Source organism: Thalassophryne amazonica, chromosome 3, assembly GCF_902500255.1.
Source record: "Thalassophryne amazonica chromosome 3, fThaAma1.1, whole genome shotgun sequence".
Lineage (NCBI taxonomy): Eukaryota > Metazoa > Chordata > Actinopteri > Batrachoidiformes > Batrachoididae > Thalassophryne > Thalassophryne amazonica.
In genome coordinates this window covers 102,225,637-102,252,740 of record NC_047105.1, presented here as the reverse complement: position 1 = coordinate 102,252,740, position 27,104 = coordinate 102,225,637, and the positions used below count along the sequence as shown (strand labels likewise).

General features: G+C 37.9%; 1 protein-coding gene across 4 annotated transcripts in view; it reads left to right on the top strand.

The window, feature by feature from the left end:
- Positions 1-27,104, top strand: part of LOC117507333 (chemokine-like protein TAFA-4) — a 218,096-nt gene that overhangs the window by 113,811 nt on the left and 77,181 nt on the right. For all 4 annotated transcript variants that reach the window (XM_034167175.1, XM_034167178.1, XM_034167176.1 and 1 more), the window contains exon 4: positions 5,879-6,034. In XM_034167175.1, coding sequence (XP_034023066.1) covers positions 5,879-6,034 — 156 coding nt within the window. The remainder of the gene's footprint in view (positions 1-5,878; positions 6,035-27,104) is intronic.

Sequence of the window (27,104 nt, the reverse complement as noted above, 5' to 3'; positions counted from 1 at the left end):
CAGACAGACACATCACTGCCAACTGGACCTGGAGGGACGTAAAATAAAATGTTAAAATATGGCATAGAGTTTATTTTAATCAGGGCTCACATGTATTCTGTCATATTAGTTCATACGTACATTATAATTAACAAAATGTATCCACCTGGAGATCTGCCTTGACCTGCGCTGCATGAACACCCTGCTGTTTGTATTTCACCTGATGCTGAAACTCAAACCCAGGCTCGGTGATCAGGGACTTTAAGGCTTCTGCTGGACTCTACGTCTGCCTTAAGGTAAAAAAGTTGTTCCCCAAGACTCTTACAGCAGAACGGGACCGACTTTATTACTGTGCAGGTCCTGAAACACCTCAGAGCTTTACCATTGTTCATTGCCTCCACGTCCAAAGTGAGAGCTCTGAAAGTACCTATAAATGCAACCGCATGTTATCTTTGGCCACTTTTTCATGTCGCCGTCCCACCTCTCTGCATTTGTAAACAGTGGGATTGTAATGTTGTCTCATTTGAGCAGTGACAGCTGCTGTTTACATATCTACGCCTCGTAGAAAGTGGATTAGCGCTAACAGTTAACATGTAAACAAATGCTGGTTCCGGTTCATACCAGAAGTCTCATACATAATTCACACAAGTCCTCATGGGAGCTACGAATAAGGTGGATTCAGAAAAAGAAAAAAAAACAAAACAATAGCAAAACAAAACCAAAAAAAGCCCCCCAACATTACATACGTCTCAATAAGACTGAATAACGCTGGTTAACAGGAGTTTTTTCAACAGAATTTTGGTAATTTGGGGCACTGAATCTGAATCTGGTGTGTTTTTGCCAATCACATCACTTTTTTGAGATATGAAAACATATTTTTCGTATCAAGCATTGAAGCAAAAGCTGCAGTCTTGCACACTTCTTCAACAGCATAAACAATATTACGGCTCTTATTCACATTTTGTGAACGTGGTTGAAAAACAATGCTTTTGAAACTGCTTTTGTGCATGATTAGTGGCGTCAAACCTGTGAGTGAATGAGCAACTTTTGCATAATCCATCAATAAGGAACATGAAGATTGCAAAAAAACGATAGTGATAGAGGAAATCTGAGCTCAGATTCGGATTCAGCACCACAAAATAACCCCAAATCATTTCTCAAAGTCCATACAAGGAAAAAAACAGTGTTGACCAGTGTAATCATGCTGTGAAAGTGGTGTCTTTGATTTCACTCCTACTGTATTTGCACACAGACATATGTAGAAGTATTGCTCCACTGTGAGGTGCTGTCTTTTGTCCACAGGAAAGCAACATTGCTTTGCCAGCCTTCTTCAGACTTGCCAAGGCTGCTGGTACTGCTGAACTTAGCTGTTCGTTTAACTCAGTTTGGCCAATAACACAAACAGCTAGCTGGTCCATGTCCCGGCTGTTCTGTTAAAAATGGCCACTCGTCATCACGCTCTGTTTGACTCTGTGAACATAAAAGTGGCTTCCTCAGTGAGACTCGGTGGTGTCCCGCACAGCATGTAACAGCTTAGTTTAGCTTAGCTCGAAGCAACGCCACTATACAAACCACAAACACAGCCAGTTCCACGCTTTCATGACAGTCAACACGTTTCAGAGTTCTTCTGGCCACATGAAAGGATAAAATCCGTGGTTTGATCAATGTTTTGAAGACCATTCATTCTCACGCTGTGCTCAGGCTTCATTTGTGCAGTCTGTTCCAGAGGCACTAAAAGCAAAAAACCCCTCACTTTCCTCCTCAAAATAATAACTTTGGAAAATCTGTCCACCTAATAGGCAACATTAGTCATGTGACTACATCCTTGCAAAACACAGATTTTAACCATTTTGACGTATTCACTGTCAAAGTTCACAAAAAAAAACAAAAAACAAAAACCCACTAATTTCACACTGCAAAAAAAAAAAAAAAAAAAAAAAAAAATCAGTTTTTCAAGATCATTTCAGTAGAGTACCTGGAGAGTCATGGCTTAACATGATGTCATCAAAGTTCATATTCTGAATGGCTTGACCTTTCTGAGTGTTTATCAGCAGCTCGTGAAATCAAGCTAATTTCCCCATGTTTATGACTTAATTTGTCAGGGAATGTGGCACCAAAATGCAACACATCAATATTTTCCTAATTCTTTATTTATTTAGAATAGTCAGGTCTTTTGACATTTTATTTGATAGTGCTATCCGCTTTAACTCTCTGGGGTCATTTGACATGGTGAAACATCAACATCTTCCTCTTTATCATTGGTGGAAAAACGCATGACATAAACCAATCGAAATGAATGACCCCCACGTGGATTGATCCCACGCGGTATTGTTGAGAAAAAAAGCCAGCAAACACAAACTGTGGTGCCAGCACTGCCTCCAGGTGGACAACAGGCAGAATAACAACAGAAAGAAAGTGTCAGGCCTGTGACATGTCCACAAGAAGTCAGAGAGGAAATGTTTTGGACAGGATTTTTTTTTTTAAAATCTGTTTGGCATCTTATTGCACTGTAAATAATTGTAGAAAAAAAATGCCAGAATCGTTTCCTGCATTTTAGTGTAAATAGTTGTATATAACTTTGTTGTTTGCTACATTTTTACATATATTTTTGAAATTTACAATTTATATTTGCATTCTAAGTTATAAAAATAATTTTTTTTAACATGTTTGTGGTTTTCACAGTAAAAAACAAAGTTTTTTCTATTCAGATTTCATCTTTTTCTCTGAATTTAGGTTCATTGTGTTAATACAGTATGTCAGAATGAAAGAAAAATGTGACACACGTGAGGTTGTGTTGAAATAAAAAATGACACCAAACAAAGCAAAGTAAACAGTTTTTTAAGGTAAATTATGAAGGTAAAACCAAACGTAGTCAAAAACTGCCAATTATACCCTGGACTCTAGAGGGTTAAAGTCAACTACAGCTGCATAGCTAACAAGGCAAACATAAACAAGATCCACAACCACAAGATACTGAATGGATGCAACAAGGGTGAAAGTGGAAGAAAATGCAACAATAGAAACAAAGACCTTTGCCCATTTGACGTGTTGTTTTTGTCTCACAAGTAATATACTAAGCTACAATCACCACAAAAACTTACATTGGAATGACAGAGCACCATTTTAAAACAAGATACAATAATCACAAGCTGTCATTCAAAGACCAAAAACATTCACAATGCTTTGCTTTGACAACTCAGACAATGAACTCAAATGGTGAATCATCAAAAAAGGTCTGTGTCTGTCTGAGAAACTGTGCATCCTGACTGCTCACAATTTTTTCCCTCTTGAACAAGTGGCCATGTCTCAAATATATATATATATATATATATATATATATATATATATATATATATATATATATATATATATATATATATATATATATATATATATTAGATTAGATATACTTTATTGATCTCACAGTGGAAAAATTACATTTACACTCCAGTTACCTCAGACAGCAATTAGTCCACAATTATATATATATATATATATATATATATATTAGATTAGATATACTTTATTGATCTCACAGTGGAAAAATTACATTTACACTCCAGTGACCTCAGACAGCAATTAGTCCACAATTATATATATATATATATATATATATATATGTGTGTGTATATATATACCATTACTTAAAAAGCCATCACTTGACCGAGCTATCTTAGCTAATTATAGGCCAATCTCCAACCTTCCTTTTCTCTCAAAAATTCTTGAAAGGGTAGTTGTAAAACAGCTAACTGATCATCTGCAGAGGAATGGTCTATTTGAAGAGTTTCAGTCAGGTTTTAGAATTCATCATAGTACAGAAACAGCATTAGTGAAGGTTACAAATGATCTTCTTATGGCCTCAGACAGTGGACTCATCTCTGTGCTTGTTCTGTTAGACCTCAGTGCTGCTTTTGATACTGTTGACCATAAAATTTTATTACAGAGATTAGAGCATGCCATAGGCATTAAAGGCACTGTGCTGCGGTGGTTTGAATCATATTTATCTAATAAATTACAATTTGTTCATGTAAATGGGGAATCTTCTTCATAGACTAAGGTTAATTATGGAGTTCCACAAGGTTCTGTGCTAGGACCAATTTTATTCACTTTATACATGCTTCCCTTAGGCAGTAATATTAGACAGCATTGCTTAAATTTTCATTGTTACGCAGATGATACCCAGCTTTATCTATCCATGAAGCCAGAGGACACACACCAATTAGCTAAACTGCAGGATTGTCTTACAGACATAAAGACATGGATGACCTCTAATTTCCTGCTTTTAAACTCAGATAAAACTGAAGTTATTGTACTTGGCCCCACAAATCTTAGAAACATGGTGTCTAACCAGATCCTTACTCTGGATGGCATTACCCTGACCTCTAGTAATACTGTGAGAAATCTTGGAGTCATTTTTGATCAGGATATGTCATTCAATGCGCATATTAAACAAATATGTAGGACTGCTTTTTTTGCATTTACGCAATATCTCTAAAATTAGAAAGGTCTTGTCTCAGAGTGATGCTGAAAAACTAATTCATGCATTTATTTCCTCTAGGCTGGACAATTGTAATTCATTATTATCAGGTTGTCCTAAAAGTTCCCTGAAAAGCCTTCAGTTAATTCAAAATGCTGCAGCTAGAGTACTAACGGGGACTAGAAGGAGAGAGCATATCTCACCCATATTGGCCTCTCTTCATTGGCTTCCTGTTAATTCTAGAATAGAATTTAAAATTCTTCTTCTTACTTATAAGGTTTTGAATAATCAGGTCCCATCTTATCTTAGGGACCTCATAGTACCATATCACCCCAACAGAGCGCTTCGCTCTCAGACTGCAGGCTTACTTGTAGTTCCTAGGGTTTGTAAGAGTAGAATGGGAGGCAGAGCCTTCAGCTTTCAGGCTCCTCTCCTGTGGAACCAGCTCCCAATTCAGATCAGGGAGACAGACACCCTCTCTACTTTTAAGATTAGGCTTAAAACTTTCCTTTTTGCTAAAGCTTATAGTTAGGGCTGGATCGGGTGACCCTGAACCATCCCTTAGTTATGCTGCTATAGACTTAGACTGCTGGGGGGTTCCCATGATGCACTGAGTGGTTCTTTCTCTTTTTGCTCTATATGCACCACTCTGCATTTAATCATTAGTGATTGATCTCTGCTCCCCTCCACAGCATGTCTTTTTCCTGGTTCTCTCCCTCAGCCCCAACCAGTCCCAGCAGAAGACTGCCTCTTATTAAAAGGGAGTTTTTCCATCGCCAAGTAATTATTGTATGGCCTTGCCTTACAATAAGCGCTATGATTTGGCGCTATATAAATAAAATTGATTGGTATATATATATCTATCTATATATATATCTATATATATATATATATATATATATATATATATATATATATATATATATATATATATATATATATATATATATATATATATAACATTTTTTAAAATATATAATATATAAAAAACAAATCTTTTCTCTGCTTACACTAAATGGTTTATTATGTCTCAAAGGAGTCCACGTTAATTATTTTTTAATAAACATTTGCTGCTCTTGTTTCTTTTTTCCTTTGCACAGTGACAGCAACAGAGCCGACTCTGCGGCGAAGTTAATTAGGGCACTCGGTTGACAGTAAAAGGAAAAATATCTGTAAACACTGTTTACTTCCGAATCAAAGAGCAAGCGACTGAAATAAATTAAGGGGTTTATCCAGTGGTAAACAATTCATCTGATTTGTTGGTGTTTAATCTTTAGAGTAGCTGAAGCAGTGAACTTTATTGTTATTTGTGGCACAAATTTATTTGAATTTAAACGGACTATTTTGTATTTGTAAGTCTGCAAATCGCCTTCATAATATTTCTACATAATAACCCTCTCGCCTCCCCTCTCTTTCTCTCAGTCTCGTACCAGGTGAAGCAGGGGACGTGTGAGGTGGTGGCCATCCATCGCTGCTGCAATAAGAATAAGATTGAGGAGCGCTCTCAAACTGTCAAATGTTCCTGTTTCCCCGGTCAAGTTGCTGGCACCACCAGAGCCAGACCCTCCTGCGTGGAAGGTAAAAATCACACAACCCCAATGGTGTGTGCATGAATATGTATTTTTATACCTTTGTGTGCCATTGACAGATAACAGTGAGGAGAAGAGGTGAAAAGAAAATCAGACTTGCATGCATCTCAAAGATGTTTCAGATGAGCAAATAAAAATTTTCACAACTCAAAGTGAAAATCAAAATGTCATTCGGTACCAACTTGATCTATGGGAAAATGTGTTTGTCCCCTTATTACTAAATGCAAAAATGTACCAAATTGCATTAATAACTGGGTTTAGCTGTTATTAATCCACACCCCATGCTGATTTCTGTCAGATGTGTTTCATCAAACCATCAGTAAAATCGAACTGTTTCAACAGAGTGAACATAGCTCATTCAGTAGCACCATACGCCAAAAAGTTAAACTTATCAGTCTGAGAAGGCTTACAAAAATATTTCTGACTTTGTTCAAGAGCACAGCGATGACTGAATCAAAAAAGGACAAGATCCATGATGCTCACTGTTCATGAGCCCATTATCAGAAAGACAAATGGGCAGCAGTGGGCTTCTCTGAATTTTACCAAAAGACATATTCACTACTCTCAGATCACTTGGAAAAATATTCTGTTGATCGATGGTAACATTACATCTGGCATAAATCAAGAAACACACACACACACGCACACATATCTTCAACTGCTTATCCAAGATCGGGTCAGATTGGATGGAGCCTATCCCAGCAGTCATAGAGCACGAGGCAGGGTACACCCTGTACAGGCCACCAGTCAGTTGCAGGGCCACATAGAGACAAACAAACACATTCACACCCGCAAGCACACCTATGGCCAATTTAAAGTTTCCAATCCACCTAACCTGCATGTCTTTGGATGTGGGAGGCATCTAGAGCACCCGGAGGGAACCCACGCAAACACGGTGAGAACATGCAAACTCCACACAGAAAGGCCAGAGGTAGGGATCGATCCCATGACCTTCTTGCTGTGAAGCAACAGTGCTAACCACTAAGCCACCATGTTACCCAACCAAGAAACAGAATTTCACAAAAACAGCATTATGCCAGTCAAACGTGTGACCCTTTATGAAAGGCTCAAGCACTACTGGGTTATACAGCAACACAGGAATGCAAAACATAATAGCAATTCCACACCTGAATGTGGCTTAGTTAAAGTCCTGACTTGAATTAGATTGAGCTGCTTCACAATACATTTAAGGGTCATTTAGTGTTTGAAAGCTCTCCATCATGGATGAAACCAGGTTTGTAAAAAGTACTTGGCCAAAATTCCACCACACTGATGTGAAAACTGAATTCCAGTCATCAGAAGTGTTTGTCTGTTTTTCCTCAAGCTCGTGTCCTGGGAGTTTCAGGGTTCTGCCCAGTATGCGGGCTGTTCCTAGGATGATACTCTTCTGGACACAGACCTCTGATGTGCATGGAATCTACTGGAGCCACTCTCCCACAGGGTCACAGCTCCTAGTGCTCCTATTACCACTGGGACCACTTTGGATTTCACCTTCCACATCTGTTCCAGTTGTTACTTCAGCCCTTGGTACTTCTTGATTTTCTCATGCTTCTTCTTTTGCCTGCTGCTGTCAGCTGGGATTGCACCATCTGTCACAACTGTGGTCTTCTTTTCTTTGACAACCACCACTGTGGTCTGATTGGGTGGCGACAGCTGCTTGTCTGTCAGAAATTTGAAGTCCCACAGGACTTTAGCCCTGTCATTCTCAATCACCTTTGGTGGTGTCTCCTATTGGCATTTGGAGACTTCTAATCAATCTAATCTATCATCTTGGCTATGATAGACTAGATTTCAAACCCCAGTCAGGACATACATCCACTAAGATTCTCGAGGCTATACACCCCATACTTCTTCGCCATCCTCCATGACCTGGCGATGCATAAATAAAGCCATACCAGCTTGGATGTTGCCCGGGTTGACAAAGTCCGCGGCAGTTCTTGGGTAACATGACATACTGATGACAAATGGACTACTGGAACAAGACATCCATGGACAAAGACTGACAACATGGAACTGATGGAATTCTTCTATGACAGCAGACCCAATGGGTGAGGTAATATATGTGTATGTCATTATTTTCGCTTTAACAAATAAAATTAACATGTTAAAACTAGTTTTTTTTCCAAACTCATGTAACACATTCTCACTCCCAACTCATCACATTTTTACACTTGGTCAGTGCCCCTTTCTGTCACAATGTGATGAGTTAACTACTCCTGTTGCATTATTTAGTGATGGGCCGGGAGATGTGTTTTTGACAGCTGTGTCAGAGGACGGTTATCTGTGTTTTATAACCCCAATTCCAATGAAGTTGGGATGCTGTGTAAAATGTAAATAAAAACAGAATACAATGATTTGCAAATCCTTTTCAACCTATATTCAACTGAATACACCACAAAGACAAGATATTTAATGTTCAAACTGATACACTTTATTGTTTTTGTGCAAATATTTGCTCATTTTGAAATGGATGCCTGTAACACGTTTCAAAAAAGCTGGGACAGTGGTATGTTTACCACTGTGTTACATCACCTTTCCTTCTAACAGCACTCAATATTCGTTTGGGAACTGAGGACACTAATTGCTGAAGCTTTTGTAGGTGGAATTCATTCCCATTCTTGCTGTAGATGATGGAATCCCTAAATTTCTTGCAAATGAACATTGAGAAACATTGTTCTTAAACTGTTGGACTATTTTTTCATGCAGTTGTTCACAAAGTGGTGTTCCTCACCCCATCTTTGCTTGTGAATGGCTGAGCCTTTTGGGGGTGCTCCTTTTATAGGCAGTCATGACACTCACCTGTTTCCAGTAAACCTGTTCACCTGTGGAATGTTCCAAACAGGTGTTCTTTGAGCATTCATCAACTTTCCCAGTCTTTTGTTTACCCTGTCCCAGCTTATTTGAATTGTGTTGCAGGCATCCATTTCAAAATGAGCAAATATTTGCACAAAAACAATAAAGTTTATTAGTTTGAACATTAAATATCTTGTCTTTGTGGTGTATTCAATTGAATATAGCTTGAAGAGGATTTGCAAATCATTGTATTCTGTTTTTATTTATATTTCACACAATGTCCCAACTTCATTGGAATTGGGGTTGTAGTTATGGCTAAGGTTGGAGTTAGGGTTAGGGTTCTGGGTCAGGTATCCAGCTCGTTATAGACTGACACTGTGTGGGACATTGTGTGTCAAAATGAGCCATATGTGTCAACATATGATAACTTGGTGTAAGGCTGGATTAACTCACTTTCCCTTAGTTTCCTCTTCAATGTTGTTTGAGAATTTGAAACAATATGAGATAAATATGAAAATAGAAGAAACCAGCATGTGACTAGTTACTTTTTCTTGGTGTATCTGTGTTTTAATTCTGAAATACAGTTAGCACAATCAAATAGTTATATAAATATATAACCAATTTTATAAACAAAATAATTTAAATAATGTGCAACGTCACGTAACTCACAGAACTTTGAGCCTGTAAAAGAACTGGCAACCATCAAGGCATGTGTGATACAAACTGTGCAGCCAGCACACTATTAACACATTATGATCATATTAAAAGTGTCTGCTTTGGTGTCTGCATAGACACAGGCAGGGTGTTGGATTTTTCACGTCAAAACATGCATGTGAACATGTCATGAATGGCTCTTTAACACTGAGAAATTCAGAAAATTGTGTAAAAATGAACACCAGACTACTGATCTCCAGGCTGGAAACACATACACTAAAATCAACTTGAAGTCGCATACTCTGTGGTTTAAAACAACAATGTTGATAAAAGTAAAAAGGAATTATTGTTTACAAAAAGCCACATTTTTCACATTTCTGTGGAGACACTAACATGTACCTAGTGTGTCCAAATAACAAAAAGTCTACACTGTTGATATGTGGACATATGGGTTAATGTATTGCAGAACATATTTGCAAAAATCGAAGGACATACAGATAACCACAAAGTAATTAAATATAACACAATGCTAAAATACCCTCGGCTGTATGAGCATGTACCTTTTAATGGCGTATGCAGGAGGTGTGTGCATGCATACATGAGCTTTTGAAAAGACCCGGTGTTACTTTTGACAGTGTGTGATGCCCGTGCATGCTCACGTCCGCGAGCTGTCTTGTAAATTACTCCAGAGGTGTTGTCAGTTTACATAAACAGCATTTTCAGTTTTAGAGGTGTTTATTTCTCGCTAGCTATTACATAATATATGAGAAACATGTTAGATTTACACAGAAACGCAGTGGTTTTGGAGCAGATTCTGCCACGTCAGATCGGCAGCCAGAGAGAGACCAGCCAGTGATGTCACGGTGCCTCTCCACCCCCCCCCCCCCCCCCCCAAAAAAAACAAACAAAACAGATTTGCTGTTGGCCATGAACGTAAGATTCGGAAACAGAATGTGACCTTTTGACCTCTTAAACTTGGTCAAAATTAACCATCTTTGAACTTGTCCAAGGTCTGTGTCCCAAGAATGTTTCCTGTGAATTTGAAGACTCTGACAGTAATAGGACTGGACTTATGGTGAGCAAAGACACGCGGACAGGTGGACAGACGGATGGGCAGATGCAAAGCCTTTGCAATACCCGATAGCCATATTTTGGCCTTGGATAAAAATGAACATTTTAACACTCAGAATGTGGTGTCAGGGTGATGCACGTGTGCATGCACACAAATGAAAACTTAACAGGCCACTGATGTGCACATTTGTAAAACCAGCAGTGATGAGCATTCATGCACTGTTCATCATATTTGATTCTAAACAGCCTGAATACAAAGTAAACTCAAATAAAGGCTCATTTTATCTGCTGCTGCTCTTTTCTTGATCATTGTCAATTTCAGCTCAGTTTGACCATTAAATTATTCTCAGATCACTCAAGACCTCTGATAGCTCTCTCTGCAGGATCACTGTGTACAAAACATGTCAGGAAATGCCACATGTTAATTATTTTGGGGACATGTTGGTAACTGAGGAGGGTAAAGTGTTGATTCCATGCTAGATGCAGTTTGCAGCCTTCCCAGGTTCAGGTGTCAGCTTTGCTGAATTTTGCTACATGTCCTACTCCATCTCTTTTTGCCTATGTTATATACAGTATATATAAGTTAATTTAACAGTATATTATATAACAGTATATGTAAGTTAAATAAGTTAAATTTGGTGCACCTCATTGAATGGAACATTTCATCTGTCATCTCATAAAATATTCTTTCCATTGCATGAATTTTAAATGAAAACATTATTTGTTTTACACTCAACAAAAATATAAACGCAACACTTTTGAAGAGGAGTGGACCAACATTCCACAGGCCACAATTGACAACCTGATCAACTCTATGCGAAGGAGATGTGTTGCACTGCATGAGGCAAATGGTGGTCACACCAGATACTGACTGGTATCCCCATCCCAATAAAACAAAACTGCACCTTTCAGAGTGGCCTTTTATTGTGGGCAGTCTAAGGCACACCTGTGCACTAATCATGGAGTCTAATCAGCATCTTAGTATGGCTTAGACTGGTTTGTGAACAATATTTGAGGGAAATGGTGATATTGTGTATGTGGAAAAAGTTTTAGATCTTTGAGTTCATCTCATACAAAATGGGAGCAAAACCAAAACTGTTGCGTTTATATTTTTGTTGAGTGTATATAACGCTTAAAATAGATCCTTGTCATTTGATAGTTTATTAATTTATAAACAAGTGAAAAGGGACTTACATTTTGGTGTGTGGCGCTGGTTCTTTGAGGTCAAGAGGTTCTAAACAGTCCAACACAAACTTTAAATAGCAGTCCAGTCCAATCCAAAATTGTTCTCAGTCAGCTTGCAAAAATAGTCAGATAGTTCAAAAACAATCCAATAGAAAATTCTTCATGTGCAGATTGCCATCTGCTTTCCTCAATCCAGCGAAAAATTACAACAGAAATTTGTCAAGCTCTTCATGCGACAGTAGTTCTACTTCAGCTAGAGACATCCCAGTGAATATTGCAAATGCCTCCAGATGGCCAACCCAGTCTCACGGCAAGCCATGATTCAGCAGCACGAAATATACATTAATCTACTGGTTTGTGATATTGTGATGAAAAGCGCCTCATTTTCATCACGGCAACACAAATTCATTCTAATTCATTCTGTGATGGCTGCACGAAATGAAAAGTGAAGCGGGGGAGGGGTTATGGTTGGGGGTGGAAGGAGTAGGATTAGGTTATGGTTAAGATTCGGGTTGGGGGTAGGAGTAGGGTTAGTAATGGTGAGTTAAAAAAAAAAAGTTACGAAAATTCGACTCATTTCATGATGGGAGCACAAAAAAAAAAGTGAGACTGGGCTGAGATGTCTTACATGTACTGGATTTGTGTGTGTGTGTGTGTGTGTGTGTGTTAGAAAAATCAACACCGTCAGTAAGCTCATTCAAATGGTTGTCTACCACCAAAACAGTAAAAAAATAATAAAATAAAATAAAATCTATGTGGTCGCTGGATGCAATGTGCAGAAAAGCATAGAACCAAAATTGCATGGTAGAAGGAACAAAAGGGCAAATGGGACGAATGGTCCATATCACATGACATACAAATCACCAATGAAATGACAAAGAAGTATTTAGGCATTATATAAAAGTTGCTGGCAATAAGGTTGAGGAAAAGCCATGTGCCAGGTGGATCACATCATGACTCGACATATAAAATGGTGTTGTAACATGTGGTACACAGACTGTGTTTCTCTGACTTTTTCCATATTTCTCTGCCCTGCCACAAACATGCATTACCAAAGATGCAAATCAAGTCATTCACACATCATACATGTCAACCCCTTTGAGGGTCCACCTGTATAACCAAGTGAGAAAATCCATAAAAATCAACGCAAAATCCTTATAACCTCCAAATCGCACCAATCAGTTTTATTACAGTACACACAACCGCATAGCGGTATCACATAACTGGGCTTTTGTCCACATATTATGAGTTGCCACAATGACATTAAAGTCAGGATCATTAGTATTTCCTCCACAGTTGAATTTCAAACAATAGAGATCTAGTATTCATGCGTCAAGCTGAATTTTATAGAACTGAATGTGTCAAATTTAGTTATTTTTTACAGAAACAAGAACTGTGTGTCATTAGTGGAAATACATTAATAAAATCATGAAAAATAAATTGAATATAATGAACAAAATAAAACATACCTCAGAACTTCATCAAGTGTATCGAAAATTGCCTCGCCAGTGCCGATGTTGCAGACGGGCATGTCAATGATCCTCGACTTCGCCCCGTGTGTTTATTAGGGATGGGTATCGATAAGATTTTATCGATATCGATACCATTATCGATTCCACTTATCGATCTGATTCCTTATCGATACCTGTTGTGATTTTTTTTTGTGTGTACTAAAAGTAGGCTTTACAGGTTTTCTATATCAGCGGATGAAAGAGCTTTTTCTTATTGTGCACCCGCTCTGTGGAACGGTCTTCCTGCGACTGTGAGGCAGTTGGAGTCTGTGGACATTTTTAAGTCAAGCCTTAAAGCCTATTTTTATTCTCTTTCTTATGAATAGTTTTTCTTTTTTTTTTAAATCTGTTTTATTCTTTTACTTCTGTTTTTGATTTTTTTTAAATTTTTATTTATTTATTTAAATTTTTTCTATGTTCTATGTGAGGTGACTTGAGATAGCTTTTGTTGTGATTTGGCGATTTCTAAGCCGATTAAATTGAAATTGAATTGAACAACATTTTATTGAGTCTTAAAGTAAATAAATATGAAATTGGTCACTGGATCCTTAAACTTTGGACATGATAAACTCTACATGGTGGATCCTTGATCTCTGGACATAAATAGAAATAAACAAAATCTGTAGTTTTTGTCAAAAGCATTTCCTTTCAGACATTATTGGCATGAATGTCACTCCATACAACTGAGTTGAGCTCTTACAGCTGGCTGTGCTGCACGTTTACTTCATAATGAATACAGCACGTCTCATTTTACGAAAAAAAAAGTTTTAGTTGATTGTAGTTTATTTTCTGTATTACAGCATTTGGAAAGAGATGTCATTTTATTTAAAGCGGCAATTTGAAGTTATTAATTCCGGCTGGACTCTGTCTCGGCAGAGAGCCGCGCAGCTGCGTTTGGAGCCGTGCGTGTCCCAGTTAGTGACTTTAAAACACACAAAAGTGACTCACGATATTTTAATGGCTTTGAGAGGAGTTATGAAGCGGACTTGCCGTTTCTGAAGAGCAACGAATCAAAGAACCAACGAGCTAGTGGATCGAAGCATTTCTTTAATGACTCACGCATCAAAGTGGAGTCGCGCTGCAGAAACGGTTGATTACAGAGCCGCTGCAGACCAAACCCTGAATATCCGTAAGACTTTACTTGTACGTCCGTATGACTCTGAGAATCGGAAAAATCCGTATAATTTACGAACAATCCATATAGGTTGATATGTATGACATATAAAAATATCTCCTTTTCATTTTGATATCAGGCAGTGATCACACAAAACATAACAGTTTAGAAAAAAAAAAACATCTCCAGTTGCATCTTTTTCATCAAGATAATGTAGATCATAGAGAGCATCTTTTGTAAAATGTGAAAAATCATGTCTCCAACTGTGTACACACAAAGGCAGGACTCTGCATGCACTTTTTTGTTCAACTTTGTAAATCTCAGTCATCATGCCATTTTGTGCACATGCATGAACCTTCTGTCTGCTCCCATCTTTAGCCATGAATGGATGTTGACACAGCCTATAAGTAATTGTTTTTATGCATAAAGACTGTGTCCACCACAAATTATTAGATATGGCAACACTTAAAAACAACAAAGGAGGAGAGCAGTTGCTTTGAAGGTGAAATTGAGGCACAAATCAGAGAAGTGGAGAAAAGTCAGTGTGTTTTATTTGGTGGTAGGCTTTGACCGTGGAGTGGCAAATGTTATTTAGCTTCTCCAGTTCCTCCTTGGCTCTGAAACAGAGGGACCTTTTTCAAACAGCTGTAACTCCTAATTGGTTAATGTCATATTTTTGCAAAACTCCTTGAATTAAAACTGAAATTCGACAATAAAAGCACATCATATACTTTTATGCCATTGTGATGGTGGATAGAGGAAAATGACAAAAACCCATCACTGTAAAATCTATTTATGGACTTGACTGTACAGTGCAGTTTGTGAACTGTACATCTTAATAATCTTGACAAGAAATGTACACTGGCTACTTTGTTTTACGCTAAATTCTGTCTTGCTTCATAAAAATTTTTTTACAAAATTACCACACATTCTTTCTTTATAAAGTCGAGTGCTTGTATGTCTAAATAGCAGTTTGCTGCCAAACACTGCTTGAGCACTTAAAAACAAACAAAAACTAAAAACCTTGTGCTTTTCATTTCAAATGGAAAGGAACTCACCAACTACAAGAAAACTGAAGTCGCTTTATAACAAACCAAAAACAGTTCTGTTCTTCACAAATACAGCTAAATATTATTTTGAATTTAAAATAATAAAATGCATGAAAATCTGTGAGAAAAAAAAAAAATCCTGTGATGAACTGACCCATTCCAGACAAGCAATCCTCTATTCCCCTTTGAAAACCTATGGAAAAAGAAACACACGAGTGGTGGGTGGCATGTTGGCACAGTGGTACCATTCTAAAGTTTGGTGCTCACAAGTCACCCAATCTCTACTCTCCTTGTACATCTGAAGTTGTGACAAGAAGCACATCCAGCTTAAAACTTGTACCAGTCCAACATTTGGATGAGTTAAAACTCATATCCATGTGTTCATTGTAAACATGTTGCAGTTGATTGTAGTGTCAAATTGTGACACAGATCCACTTCTGAAAAGGGATAAAAAAATAGTTTTTGTTTTGCGTTTTTCAGCTGAATTTGCACAACTCTCTGCTGTTTGTCGAACACGTTGTGTGACACCAAAAAGATCATATAACATGAAAACCACTAATGCAGGTAACTGAAGCCCAGACACAAGTGCCAGCTTGCTCTCCTTATTCCCCTGTGCCACCAAAAAACAAAGTCAACAACAGCCGTCTGCCACGGCTGGAAATTTAACCTGCGGGTTTGGGAAAGCATTTCATTTCATATTGACTTTGACCATTTGTACATATGACAAAGATGATAGAGAACAAATTTTCTTCTCATATCTTTTATATGAAGACGTTAAGGTCAGAGCATTGATTAGGATAGTGAAATCAAAATAACATTCACGGTGCTGTTTGTTGTAGTTGATGTGAGTCAGCATTTAAAATGCAAATAATTCTAAAATACATTTCTTGAAGGAAAAACAATCATTTAACCTGCTGCCGCATACTGATTTAACATTTGAAAATCATCATTGAACTATCTCCTGCAGCATAGAAAACTCCAGAAATTGATCAAATTACTTTTTGAAGTTTTTAAATGGTTAATTGTATTACTTTTGGGTTAATTGGGCTGTATTTCAAGTCCTACATGAAGAAACGGTCTTTCTTGCATTTAAGAGGAGGGGGAAAAAAAATTAAACTTTAAGACAATGGATCATTTTTAGATCACCACAGGTCAGGTTCCTCTTTAGATTCATGGTAGCACAATCGAAAGATTCATAAAATTACCACCCAGAAATTAATGGACTCTTAGTTATGATCCTCAGGATCATAACTAAGGAATTGATGGAGTTGGACGCATCAGAGAGAAATTTGACATTGTCCACCTTCAAGAACATACACCATCACCATAATCTGACCATGGAGGAGGCCACTGACTCAAAATTGTCACCAAAATAGGTTTGACAGCCTTTCAAATGGTGTTTAAGTTAAATTAAATTTATTAAATTTATTTTATTTATGTAGGGTCAAATCACAACAACACTCCTGCAAAGCACTTCACATGGGTAAGGTCTAACCTTTCCGAACCCCCTGAGCAAGCACACAGGTGACAGTGGTAAGAAAAAACGTCCTCTGGTGATAATGAGGAAGAACCCTCAAGCAGAGCAGACTCAGAGGGGTGATCCACTGCTTGGGCCATTCTAAAAGTTACAAGGTTTTTTACAAAAGATGGGAAAAACAGAAGAAATAGAAAACAGAAACAGAAAAAACAAAACAAAACAAAAAAACAAAACAGAAGAGCAACAAAAACAGAGTCAATTATTGAGATTAAAATGGTCCATCTTGCGTAGTCTTGGTTTCCAAGTCTTGAATAGGTAGGGCATCCTCAGGTCAGTCCAGTGCCCTAGCATGTAGGGCCAGCATCCATTGAAGTGCTCGTCAGTGCCTTGGACAGAGAGAAAAAAGCACAATCAGTTGGCTAGAAATAACTACACCTAAGGCATTAATTTACCACCAGTAAATCAACAGGGAAGTAAATAAATTACTAATTTTCAATGTACAAGGAGCAAATGTGAATATGAGTTGGTCTTGGATCCAATGATATAATTATTGCAGAGGTCATATTGTGCCAGTGTTTGATGTTTAATGTTCAACTTCAACAAACTCACAATTCTAAAAGTGTTTCACAGACATTTTGTGCAACCCAGTTGCACACCAACAAAGTTTATTTGAGACCTCTGTGACATATGTAACACAAATATTCCCCAAATGCACTAATTTTACTTTAGATTATTAAAAGCCCCTCCGCAAACCACACACAAACAGTAACCCAGAATAACTGCTGTGTCCCAAAGTTTTGCAGTTGATTCACGTTTTGGGGGTTAACACCCTCATATGCAAGTGAACATTACTGCATCACACAGAAACACCAGTTTAATTGAGGTGATAAAAATATGTGAAAATGTAAAGCAGCAATGAATCATTTGCCATTTTTGCAAAGTCTATTTCATAGTTTATTTTTATACATTAAAGGATTTCTGTAACTGTTTTTAATGAAAATCAATTTATTTATTTGTTCTTATGAGAGCCTCATATTTTAATACTGCATATGTCTGGCAGTTTGAGGGTTTGTTTTTTTACATACATGCATTCATTTGGATTAATTAATTGTAATCTTGTAATTAATTAAAGATTATTTTTTATAGCCTGATTGCACTACTTTTATGACAATTTCTGGGTCAACTTTCACTGATATTCCAAGTTTAGCAGAAATCATCAAAAGGAACCAGGAGGAATAGGGAAACAGACAGACAGGCGTACGTGACCTTGACCCCAGTGATTGACCTTTGGCAAATATGACATTGTCTGGGTAATTGCAGAACCCACCTGCATGTGTGTATCAGGTTCATTTTCACCTTTGACCCAATGACTTTGACCTTTGCCAAAATTAACTTTTTAACAGCAATTCTGGGGTTTACCATCATCCACCTATGATGTCTGGTGGAAATTGGCCAAAGCACAGAAGCAAATGTTTCTCCTAGTATACTGTGATATGACGGTGGCTTCCCCCTTGGTATCAACCTTTCGGGCCGTGAGGATGGAGCGCTGTCTTAAAGGTGGATTACGTCACATTTCTGTCTGATGCGTCCAACTCATTCAACAGGTCCGTAGTTGTTATCCTGAGTTTCTTTTGGACCTTTGGGAAAGACAGGTGGCCACTCTGATTGGTTGATATTATAGTCAGATGACAAGATGACTCAGACTCAGACTACTTTATTGTCCATTAAATTAACATTAAATGGAAATTCATCTTTGGCGCTGGCATTTAAAAAGACAAACAACCCATAACATACACATTGCATACAAATGACAGTAACATTATAATGGTAATAAAATACTGAGTGGATTATCTACTGGTCCAAAAAAAGAGAGGCCATTAATACATATAAATTAGTGAATAAATGAAATTGTGTGTGTATGTGTGTGTGTGTCCTACTTAAACGTGCTTCTGTTGAGAATGACCACAGCTGGAGGGTGAATGATTTCTTGTAGCTCTTCTTCTTAGCTATTGGGTTTTCGGTCTGTGGACTGATGACAGCAGCGGAAATGACGAGTGGAGACGAAGTGTGGGGTCATTGAAGGTCTGTTCTGCTTAATGTCCAAGTGGTTAACTCCTGTCACTGAGGTTGTCTGTGTCCAGTGATATTACTGGTCTTGTTAACCATCTGTACTAGCTTCTTCTTGTTTGACTGTGAAATGTCCATATGAGACTATGTTGAATGAAAGGACACACTCAGCTATTGATCTGTATACCATGGACAGGTTATATTGGCTGGTATTAAACCTCTTTAGTTTCCCAAGATGGGCGAGGTGCTGTCTTGCTTTCTTATAAATATCTTAAATGAGTGACCTGCTTGACTTCCTGCCACTTCATGCTGATGGGTTTATATGCATCAGCAGAACCTGAATTGCCTGCTGTCCTATCACCTCCTTGATGCAGCTCCTTGGTTTTGGTTACATTCAGGTCTAAAAAGGCAAGCAATCCAGGTGGAATCATCCCCATATTTAATGAGGGAGAGATCACCACTGTTGCACTGTACTTCATTTGTGCATATGGAGAACAGCAGGGAGAAGAGCACACACCCCTGAGGAACACCTGTATTCAAAATCAGCCAGTCGGAGAAGATGCTGTAGATGCAGATATGCTGAGGTCATTCACTCAGAAATTCCCTGATCCAGAGTACCACACTGTTGTCAGTGTTGAAGTCAATCAAGCACTGAAGGAAGGGCCAGACTGTGTGAGAAGAGATCCATAGAGTATCAGGACATGATGTGTCTTGGATTTGTGTAAATGAGAGCGTATCTTATCCAGGAGTGTAAGTGTGGCATCTTCATAGGTAAACTGCATTGGTTCATAAACTCTACTGTTTGACCTGTGAGCTCTTTATGTATGAGAAGTTCCATGCATTTACTAAGCAAAGGTGTCAGGGCAGTGGATCTGTAATCCTTAAAACTAGGGCTGCACAGATACCACTTTTTACATAAATTTACATAAATACATAAATTACAAAATTACTAAAGTACATCAATTTTGGTACTTATCAATACCGGGTACCGATACGAATACTTAATGATACCATTACAGTTTTATGATGACTTTGAAAATGTTTTATTCATGTTTGTTCTTATTTACAAACTGCACTGCAAACATTTTACTTATATCATGTAATATCACTTGACGACAACAAATTGTCCTTTAACATTAACTGTGGATTTCTTAACAAACATGACACTGCCAGACATCTCACTTAAATGTAACCTCTGGACTTCAGCACTACAAAATATACAACACCAGGAACAGAGCTGAAAATGTCCATCACTATTTATGTCTGTGAGGACAAAAAGCCTTTTTTTTTTTGCAAATGTGAGGGCAGATTTTTTTTATGAAAAGAAGCTTCTCTGCATTATCAGCTGTGAGACTGTTTCTGTTTTTATCTAGAATGTGAGACACTGAGCTTAACAGCACAAATACAAACCATAAATGTTTTTTTTTTTCCCAAAGGTAGAACATGTAAATATTGGAGTAGCATGGCAGGCAGACACACACACACACACACACACACACACACACACACACACACACACACACACACACACACACACACACACACACACACACACACACACACACACACACACACAGGGTGTTGTGCGGCATCTCCGCAACACACAGAGGCCAAACAGAGTAATTATACCATTATTTAATTTTTTATTTGTGGATCATGGAATAATAATCCCATGATCACAAAGTCAGTTGACAAAGGGATAATCCTCAAAGTCGTTCAGACAGAATTGCCCATTGTCTGTGGTAACTGAACCGTTAATGAATGAGGCACACAGTGACTCACCTTCTGGCGCAAAGTGCGGCTTGTGAAGGCGAGCGGAGGGTCCGGCGAGAGGAGGGAACCGGCGCAAAGTGCCGAAGTCATAGAGGAACCTTTTTTCAACCACACGATGGAATTAAAGTATTTTCAGATGTTGTTTTCCAAACTCAGGAGGCTTTATGTGGATAATTTTTGTTCAAGATCATATGATGATGAATTCCACAAACAGGTAAGACTTTATTTACTATGTGTGAATTTACTCCGCATGATTACCACAGCTTTCAGCCAATCAGTGGACAGCACTGACGGACATATTTCGACTTATGAGTAAATTACACGAAAGGCTGTAAAAATCCATAAATTAGCCTCATCATTGTTTAAGCCGCAGTGTTCAAAATGTGTGAAAAATGTAGTGAAAATCCCACATTGAGAGACATCACGCTGCTGTAAAGGGGTATCGAGTCACATAGTATCAGATATGTTTTATGATTAGAAATACGAGTAAATGAATACAGGATCGGCCCGATACCCGATACTGGTATTGGGATTGGTGCATCCCTAATTAAAACATTTGGCATGAGAGGTTTTTAAGACAGGGATGATGTTGTGGTCTTCCAGGCCTTGAGGACAAAGCTTATGTTAAGGAAAGTTAGAACATTTGGGTGAAAATAGGTGGCAACTGTCCAACACATTCCTTTAAAACTTTTCCCTTGAGTCCATCAGGACCAGGTGGTTTGTGGGGGTTGATCCTTCGCAACACCAACAGGACCTTCTTCTTCTCCTATAGATTCACTGAGCAATGACCATGAATAAAGAACACAATAAATCCATACATTTTGCAGAACGTCCAGCTTTGCTCTGATATTTTCCACCACATAAATAGCAAAGGGTGTTCAGATACACCCAAAATTAGCTTGCATCCACTGCAAAAGTCCTTCTTATGACCATTATTAAAATATAGCCCTTAATTTGATCAAACTGAAGATGTGCCTTTGGAAAAATTGAGTGTGAAAGTTTTTAGCCGAAGTGTATTTAAATGTAGTACATCCGCAGGGGTACAAACATGAGTATACAGTGTGACTGCTGTATGTGTGGGTTATGAATGCAGTGATGACAGACAGGTCAAAGCTGGGGATCACAGACATCTGTCTCACTGGTCTGTCTGCCCCGGGGTCCAGGGAGCTGCAACCCAGCAAGAAACAAGCTGTGTCACTGACCCCTATCATTCACAGCCGATCTACTAACATCACACACGCACACAGTGCCCACCACCCCCATCCAATCACACTGTTATACTCCCTGTTGCACCAAAACACATAGTTATCTCAGACACAAGTCGACTCAGTGAATCTCTAAAGTCCACAAAAATGATCACGCTGTTAAGGTCAGCCGAGGGGTGAAAAGTGAATTTACACTCAGAGGGTGTCCAATGAAATCCATAGACTCTGGCAAAATTATGTGTACAAAGATGTTGTGTTTGTTTTTTACCCTCAAATTTGGAGCTTTTGAGATTGGGTGTGGTGGAGAGCCTAAACTCAAGATTAGAGAGGCTGCCTTGTTAATCAGAGGGTCATAGGTTCTGTCCCTGACTAGAGAGGAGGGGTGGAGAAGGTGAAACAGCCCAGTCTCATGTTTTTTTTCGTTCTCCCCTCATGAAATGATTTAAATTTTCGTGACGGGGTATTACTAACCCTACTCCTACCCCTAACCATAACCTCACCCGCACCCCGCTGCACATTTAATTACATCACGGAATGTATTAGAATGAATTTGTGCTCCCATGACGAAAATTTTGCACTTTTTCTGACAATATGACAAACCAATAGATTAATGTACTATATTTTGTGCTTCTGAATCACGATAATCTGTGAGACTGGGTTGGAAACTACAGCATTTGTCTCAATATTACCATCAGCAAGGTGGCCTTGAGCAACGTCCTTTATCCCCAGGTCGAGTGTTCTGCACATTAACACCCTGTCATCTTTTCATGTGAATCCACTCTATAAATGTGGTCTGTTTACCATTTTGGGATAATAACTAGTGTCTTGTATGACAGTAAAAGAATAAAACAAGTTTAATGCAGTCATTCTCAAATTTAAGAACACCGTTGTCCACTTTAAAGTCTGAATATTCTGTGTCCCACTCTGACCTTTAATCACAGTTATCAACACAAGACAGCTGGACACACTTTTCCATTCAATGTAAAGGGAAAGTGTGTCCACACTTTTGACTTGCAGTGTACAATATTGTTATTCAAGGTCAGTTATATGAAGAATAAAGTAGAATTTAAATTCCACGGATTTGTTTTATTCTGATTAGATTTAAAAAGTAATATTGATATTTATATTGACCCCCTTACAAAACTGAAAATTAAACATGGTTTTGTTTGTTTGTTTTTAATGACGTCTCACAGCCAACCCTGCAGTATCTTCACAGGACACCAGGGGACCACACTGTAAGAATCATTTGAGTGATTAAGAATCATTTGATTGAATGATTTTATGATTCAAAATCAAGCAAAACATGCAAGCTTGAGGAATATTCACCTTGTTTCTATATTTAATTTCTTTTACGTACAGAAGTGTGCAAAAATGTAAGGCGTGATTTTTTTCTGAATTATGCAAAGATTCAACAAACAATTCTGAAATCTAAATACTGTATAAATTTAAATGTATGTTGTAGAATCGTGCACTGGGCACTTTGCACCTCAGCAAAGCCCGTCTTTTCATTAATCTTAAACGTCTATATAACATCCTTCAGAACAGACAACATTCTCTGTAAAGTTCTTTTTAAATTTATTTAGAAAATTAACTCTTTAGAATATTTGTGTTTTTACTGCAAATGCTACAGAAAGAAAAAAACCCCATCAAAATCACATTTATGCATAATCAGGTTTTTACACAAAACTAAATTCATTTGCATTTCTTTGCACACAATTTCTGCATGCATCACGTCCTGCACGTGCACGTCTCCTTCTCCATTTATTAAAACATCTCCGTGCAGGTCTCACTTCCTTGTGTGTGGCTATTCCCACATCTGGGCACTAGACGGCGCTTTTCCCATTCAAATGACACTGGCCTCAAATGTGTTTGTTCATTTCAGCACCTTTTTCACTCAATAAAAAAAGCAGATTTGTTGTTTAACCTCGGTGATGAGTTCCAAAATGGGAACAATGGCTTCATAATGACAAAATCAGGCAGCCATGGCACAGATTATTGGCTTGGTAATGAAAGCTGGGATAAATAAAGAATAATACAAAGCTTGAGTAACCTTAGAACAGACATGGTGTTTGTTTGTTCACGGCTGTTTAAAGGCTCGATGTGGTTTCGTAAGAGCGAGAATCCTTGGGCAGAGTATTGTGGAGGTTTTCTCATCATGTGTCCGGTCCGGAGCTCAGCAGCATGACTCCTGACCTCAAGATCTGGCCTCATCCAGCGCCTTTGTAGATTTTAGCACTGATGGAAGGAGACAAACTCCCTGAGGCATGCGAAAAACAACTCTGTGCAAATGAAGTTCCATTAATTGGTGGTGGTGGTGGTGTGTGTGTGTGTGTGTGTGTGTGTGGGGAGGGAGGGGGGAGCAGGCTGCAGGAGCATGAACTAGCAGTGGCTGTTTTTTGTTTTCTGAATGCAGTGACTTGAATGTTTTAAAGTGAGCTCTGTTCTTTGCAATATGTTTTCATTGTATCATGTGTAAATGAAGAGAAAGAATAAATAGAATCTGGTGAGTTTTTTGGGAGAGACCCGAGGGCAAGAGTTCATTCAGTCAGTTACCTATTTCTGTCAAGTTCAGTTAAGCTTCTGCTTCCGTTATTTAGAAAAGCACAGGTTTTTGGTTTTAGTCTGCGGCTCTGGGGAATGAAAGTAGGTCAATGCAAATTTCCCCAAAAGACTCATAAAAGTCTTGCCTCTTACAATTTGTTGTTTTATGCTCCTTTTTATTTTTTTAACATTGCAGGAATGCCCATGGCTTATTTACTTATGCAATGCAAATGTGCCATTACGAGCAGAAAAGCCTGCATTCACAATGATAAACCAAAAGTATGGAAGCATCTTTAGGTCATTAAACCTATTGCAACTCACACCAAATGAGGTTCTAAAAAGATCCCATTGCATATTATGTTTGATCTAACCTTTACACTTAAAATATAAGGCAATGCCAAAATTCCCTTGGCCATATGAGCATTGTGTTGTTTATAATTTGCAGTTGTTTAATTCATTATTAAGATCCTCTTGTCTTATGTACAATTTCTACATGTTCAATAAAGCCCTTCTAGCAATCATTCAATCAAAAATAATAATGCATTTGCTGGTATTAATGAGACAAACTGAACACCATAGGAAGTTAGCTTTGAGTTAGTAGGAGTTAGCGTGCATGCTAACTCTGCAAAATATCTTGTAAATGTCTCCAGAGGTGTTATCAAGTTACAAAAACAGTGTTTCAGTTTTAGATGTGTTTATTTCTCACAAGCCTTTATATAATATATGACAAAAAGGATATATATTTCAGCTTGGGACTCCGACGAAGGTGGTCGCATCTCCTCCACAGTGTTGTATAAAGTACCGGAAAATCACACTTAAGTAAAAGTACAGATACCCACTAAAAAAATGACTTTGGTAGAAGTTCAAGTCACTGATTGAAATGCTGCTCAAGTAAAAGTCTTAAAGTATCTAGTATTTATTGTACTTAAGTATGACAAGTAATGTACAACTAAATGTACTCAAGTATTGAAAGTAAAACCTAAACAAGAGTAGGATACTCACTAGGTGTTCACAGGAAACAGTTATTTATTTCTATATGTATTTATTTATTTTCATTGTTACATGGTTTTATCTTTTCTGTTGTGTTTTGTTTCATTAGGTTCTTTTTGTCTCTTTCTCTAAAATTGTATTGTAACATTGTTAGTCTATTATTATTGACTATTATTGCCTATTATGTAGACTATTACTGTTGTTGCTATAACATATGAATAAAATAAATTTAAAAAAATTACAATTTGACTCTTTTACGACAACGAACGCTGAGCCAATAATTATACAGAAAACAACACAAACATGCTGATGCGAACAGCTAAATGCTAACTTTAACATTAAAAATGCCATAGACATGCTAACGTGTTAGCATCGGCCCCATTTTTAAGTTATAAAATACATCTATCAACTGTTTCAGAAGACCATAACAGGTCAGTTTAACATAAAAATATTAAATATTACTCACAGACATGCTCTTCAGGATTTTAGTGGGAAAAATTAGGATAAAGCGAAATAAAGCAATCAATCCACGAATCGTAGATCGAAGCACTGCTTAGACCTGCGAATCACTGCTTCGATTCATTCAAGGTTCAAAGCCAAGCAGCGCTGCAGAAAAGTTGATTACAGACCCGCTGCAGGTCTGTAATCAATGTAGAGAAATGATCATTTTCCTGACAAACACCCCCCAAGTGCGCAACTGCAAAAAAGCCTACCGGACATGTCTCATGACAAATCGGCCTGCATACATGTCAACCCCTTTGAGGGTCCACCTGTATAACCAAGTGAGAAAATCCATAAAATCAGCACAAAATCCTTATAACCTCCAAATCGCACCAAAATCAGTTTTATTACAGTACACACAACTGCATAGTGGTATGACATAACTGGGGTTTTTGTCCACATATTATGAGTTGCCACAGTGACATTAAAGTCAGGATCATTAGTATTTCCTCCACAGTTGAATTTCAAACAATAGAGATCTAGTATTCATGCGTCAAGCTGAATTTTATAGAACTGAATGTGTCAAATTCGGTTATTTTTTTTACAGAAACAAGAACTGTGTGTCATTAGTGGAAATAATATCATGAAAAATAAATAGAATATAATGAACAAAATAAAACATACCTCAGAACTTCATCACGTGTATCGAAAAATTGTCTCGCCAGTGCCTATGTTGCAGACGAGCATGTCAGTGATCCTCGACTTCACCCCGTGTGTTTATTAGGGATGGGTGTCGATAAGATTTTAGTGATACCATTAACGATTACGCTTATCGAGCCGATTCCTTATCGATACCTCTTGTGAATTTTTTGTGTACTAAAAGTAGGCTTTACAGCTTTTCTATGTCAGCGGGTCAAACAGCTTTTTTTAATCGTGCACCCGCTTTGTGGAACGGTCTTCCTGCGACCATGAGGCAGTTGGAGTCTGGACATTTTTAAGTCAAGCCTTAAAGCCCATTTTTATTCTTTCTTATGAATAGTTTTTATTTTTATCTGTTTTATTTTTTTACTTCTGTTTTTAATTGTGTATTTTAATTTTTTAATTTTTATTTATTTATTTTAATTTTTTATGTTGAACTGTTCTGTGAGGTGCCTTGAGATGGCTTTTGTTGCGATTTGGTACTTTATA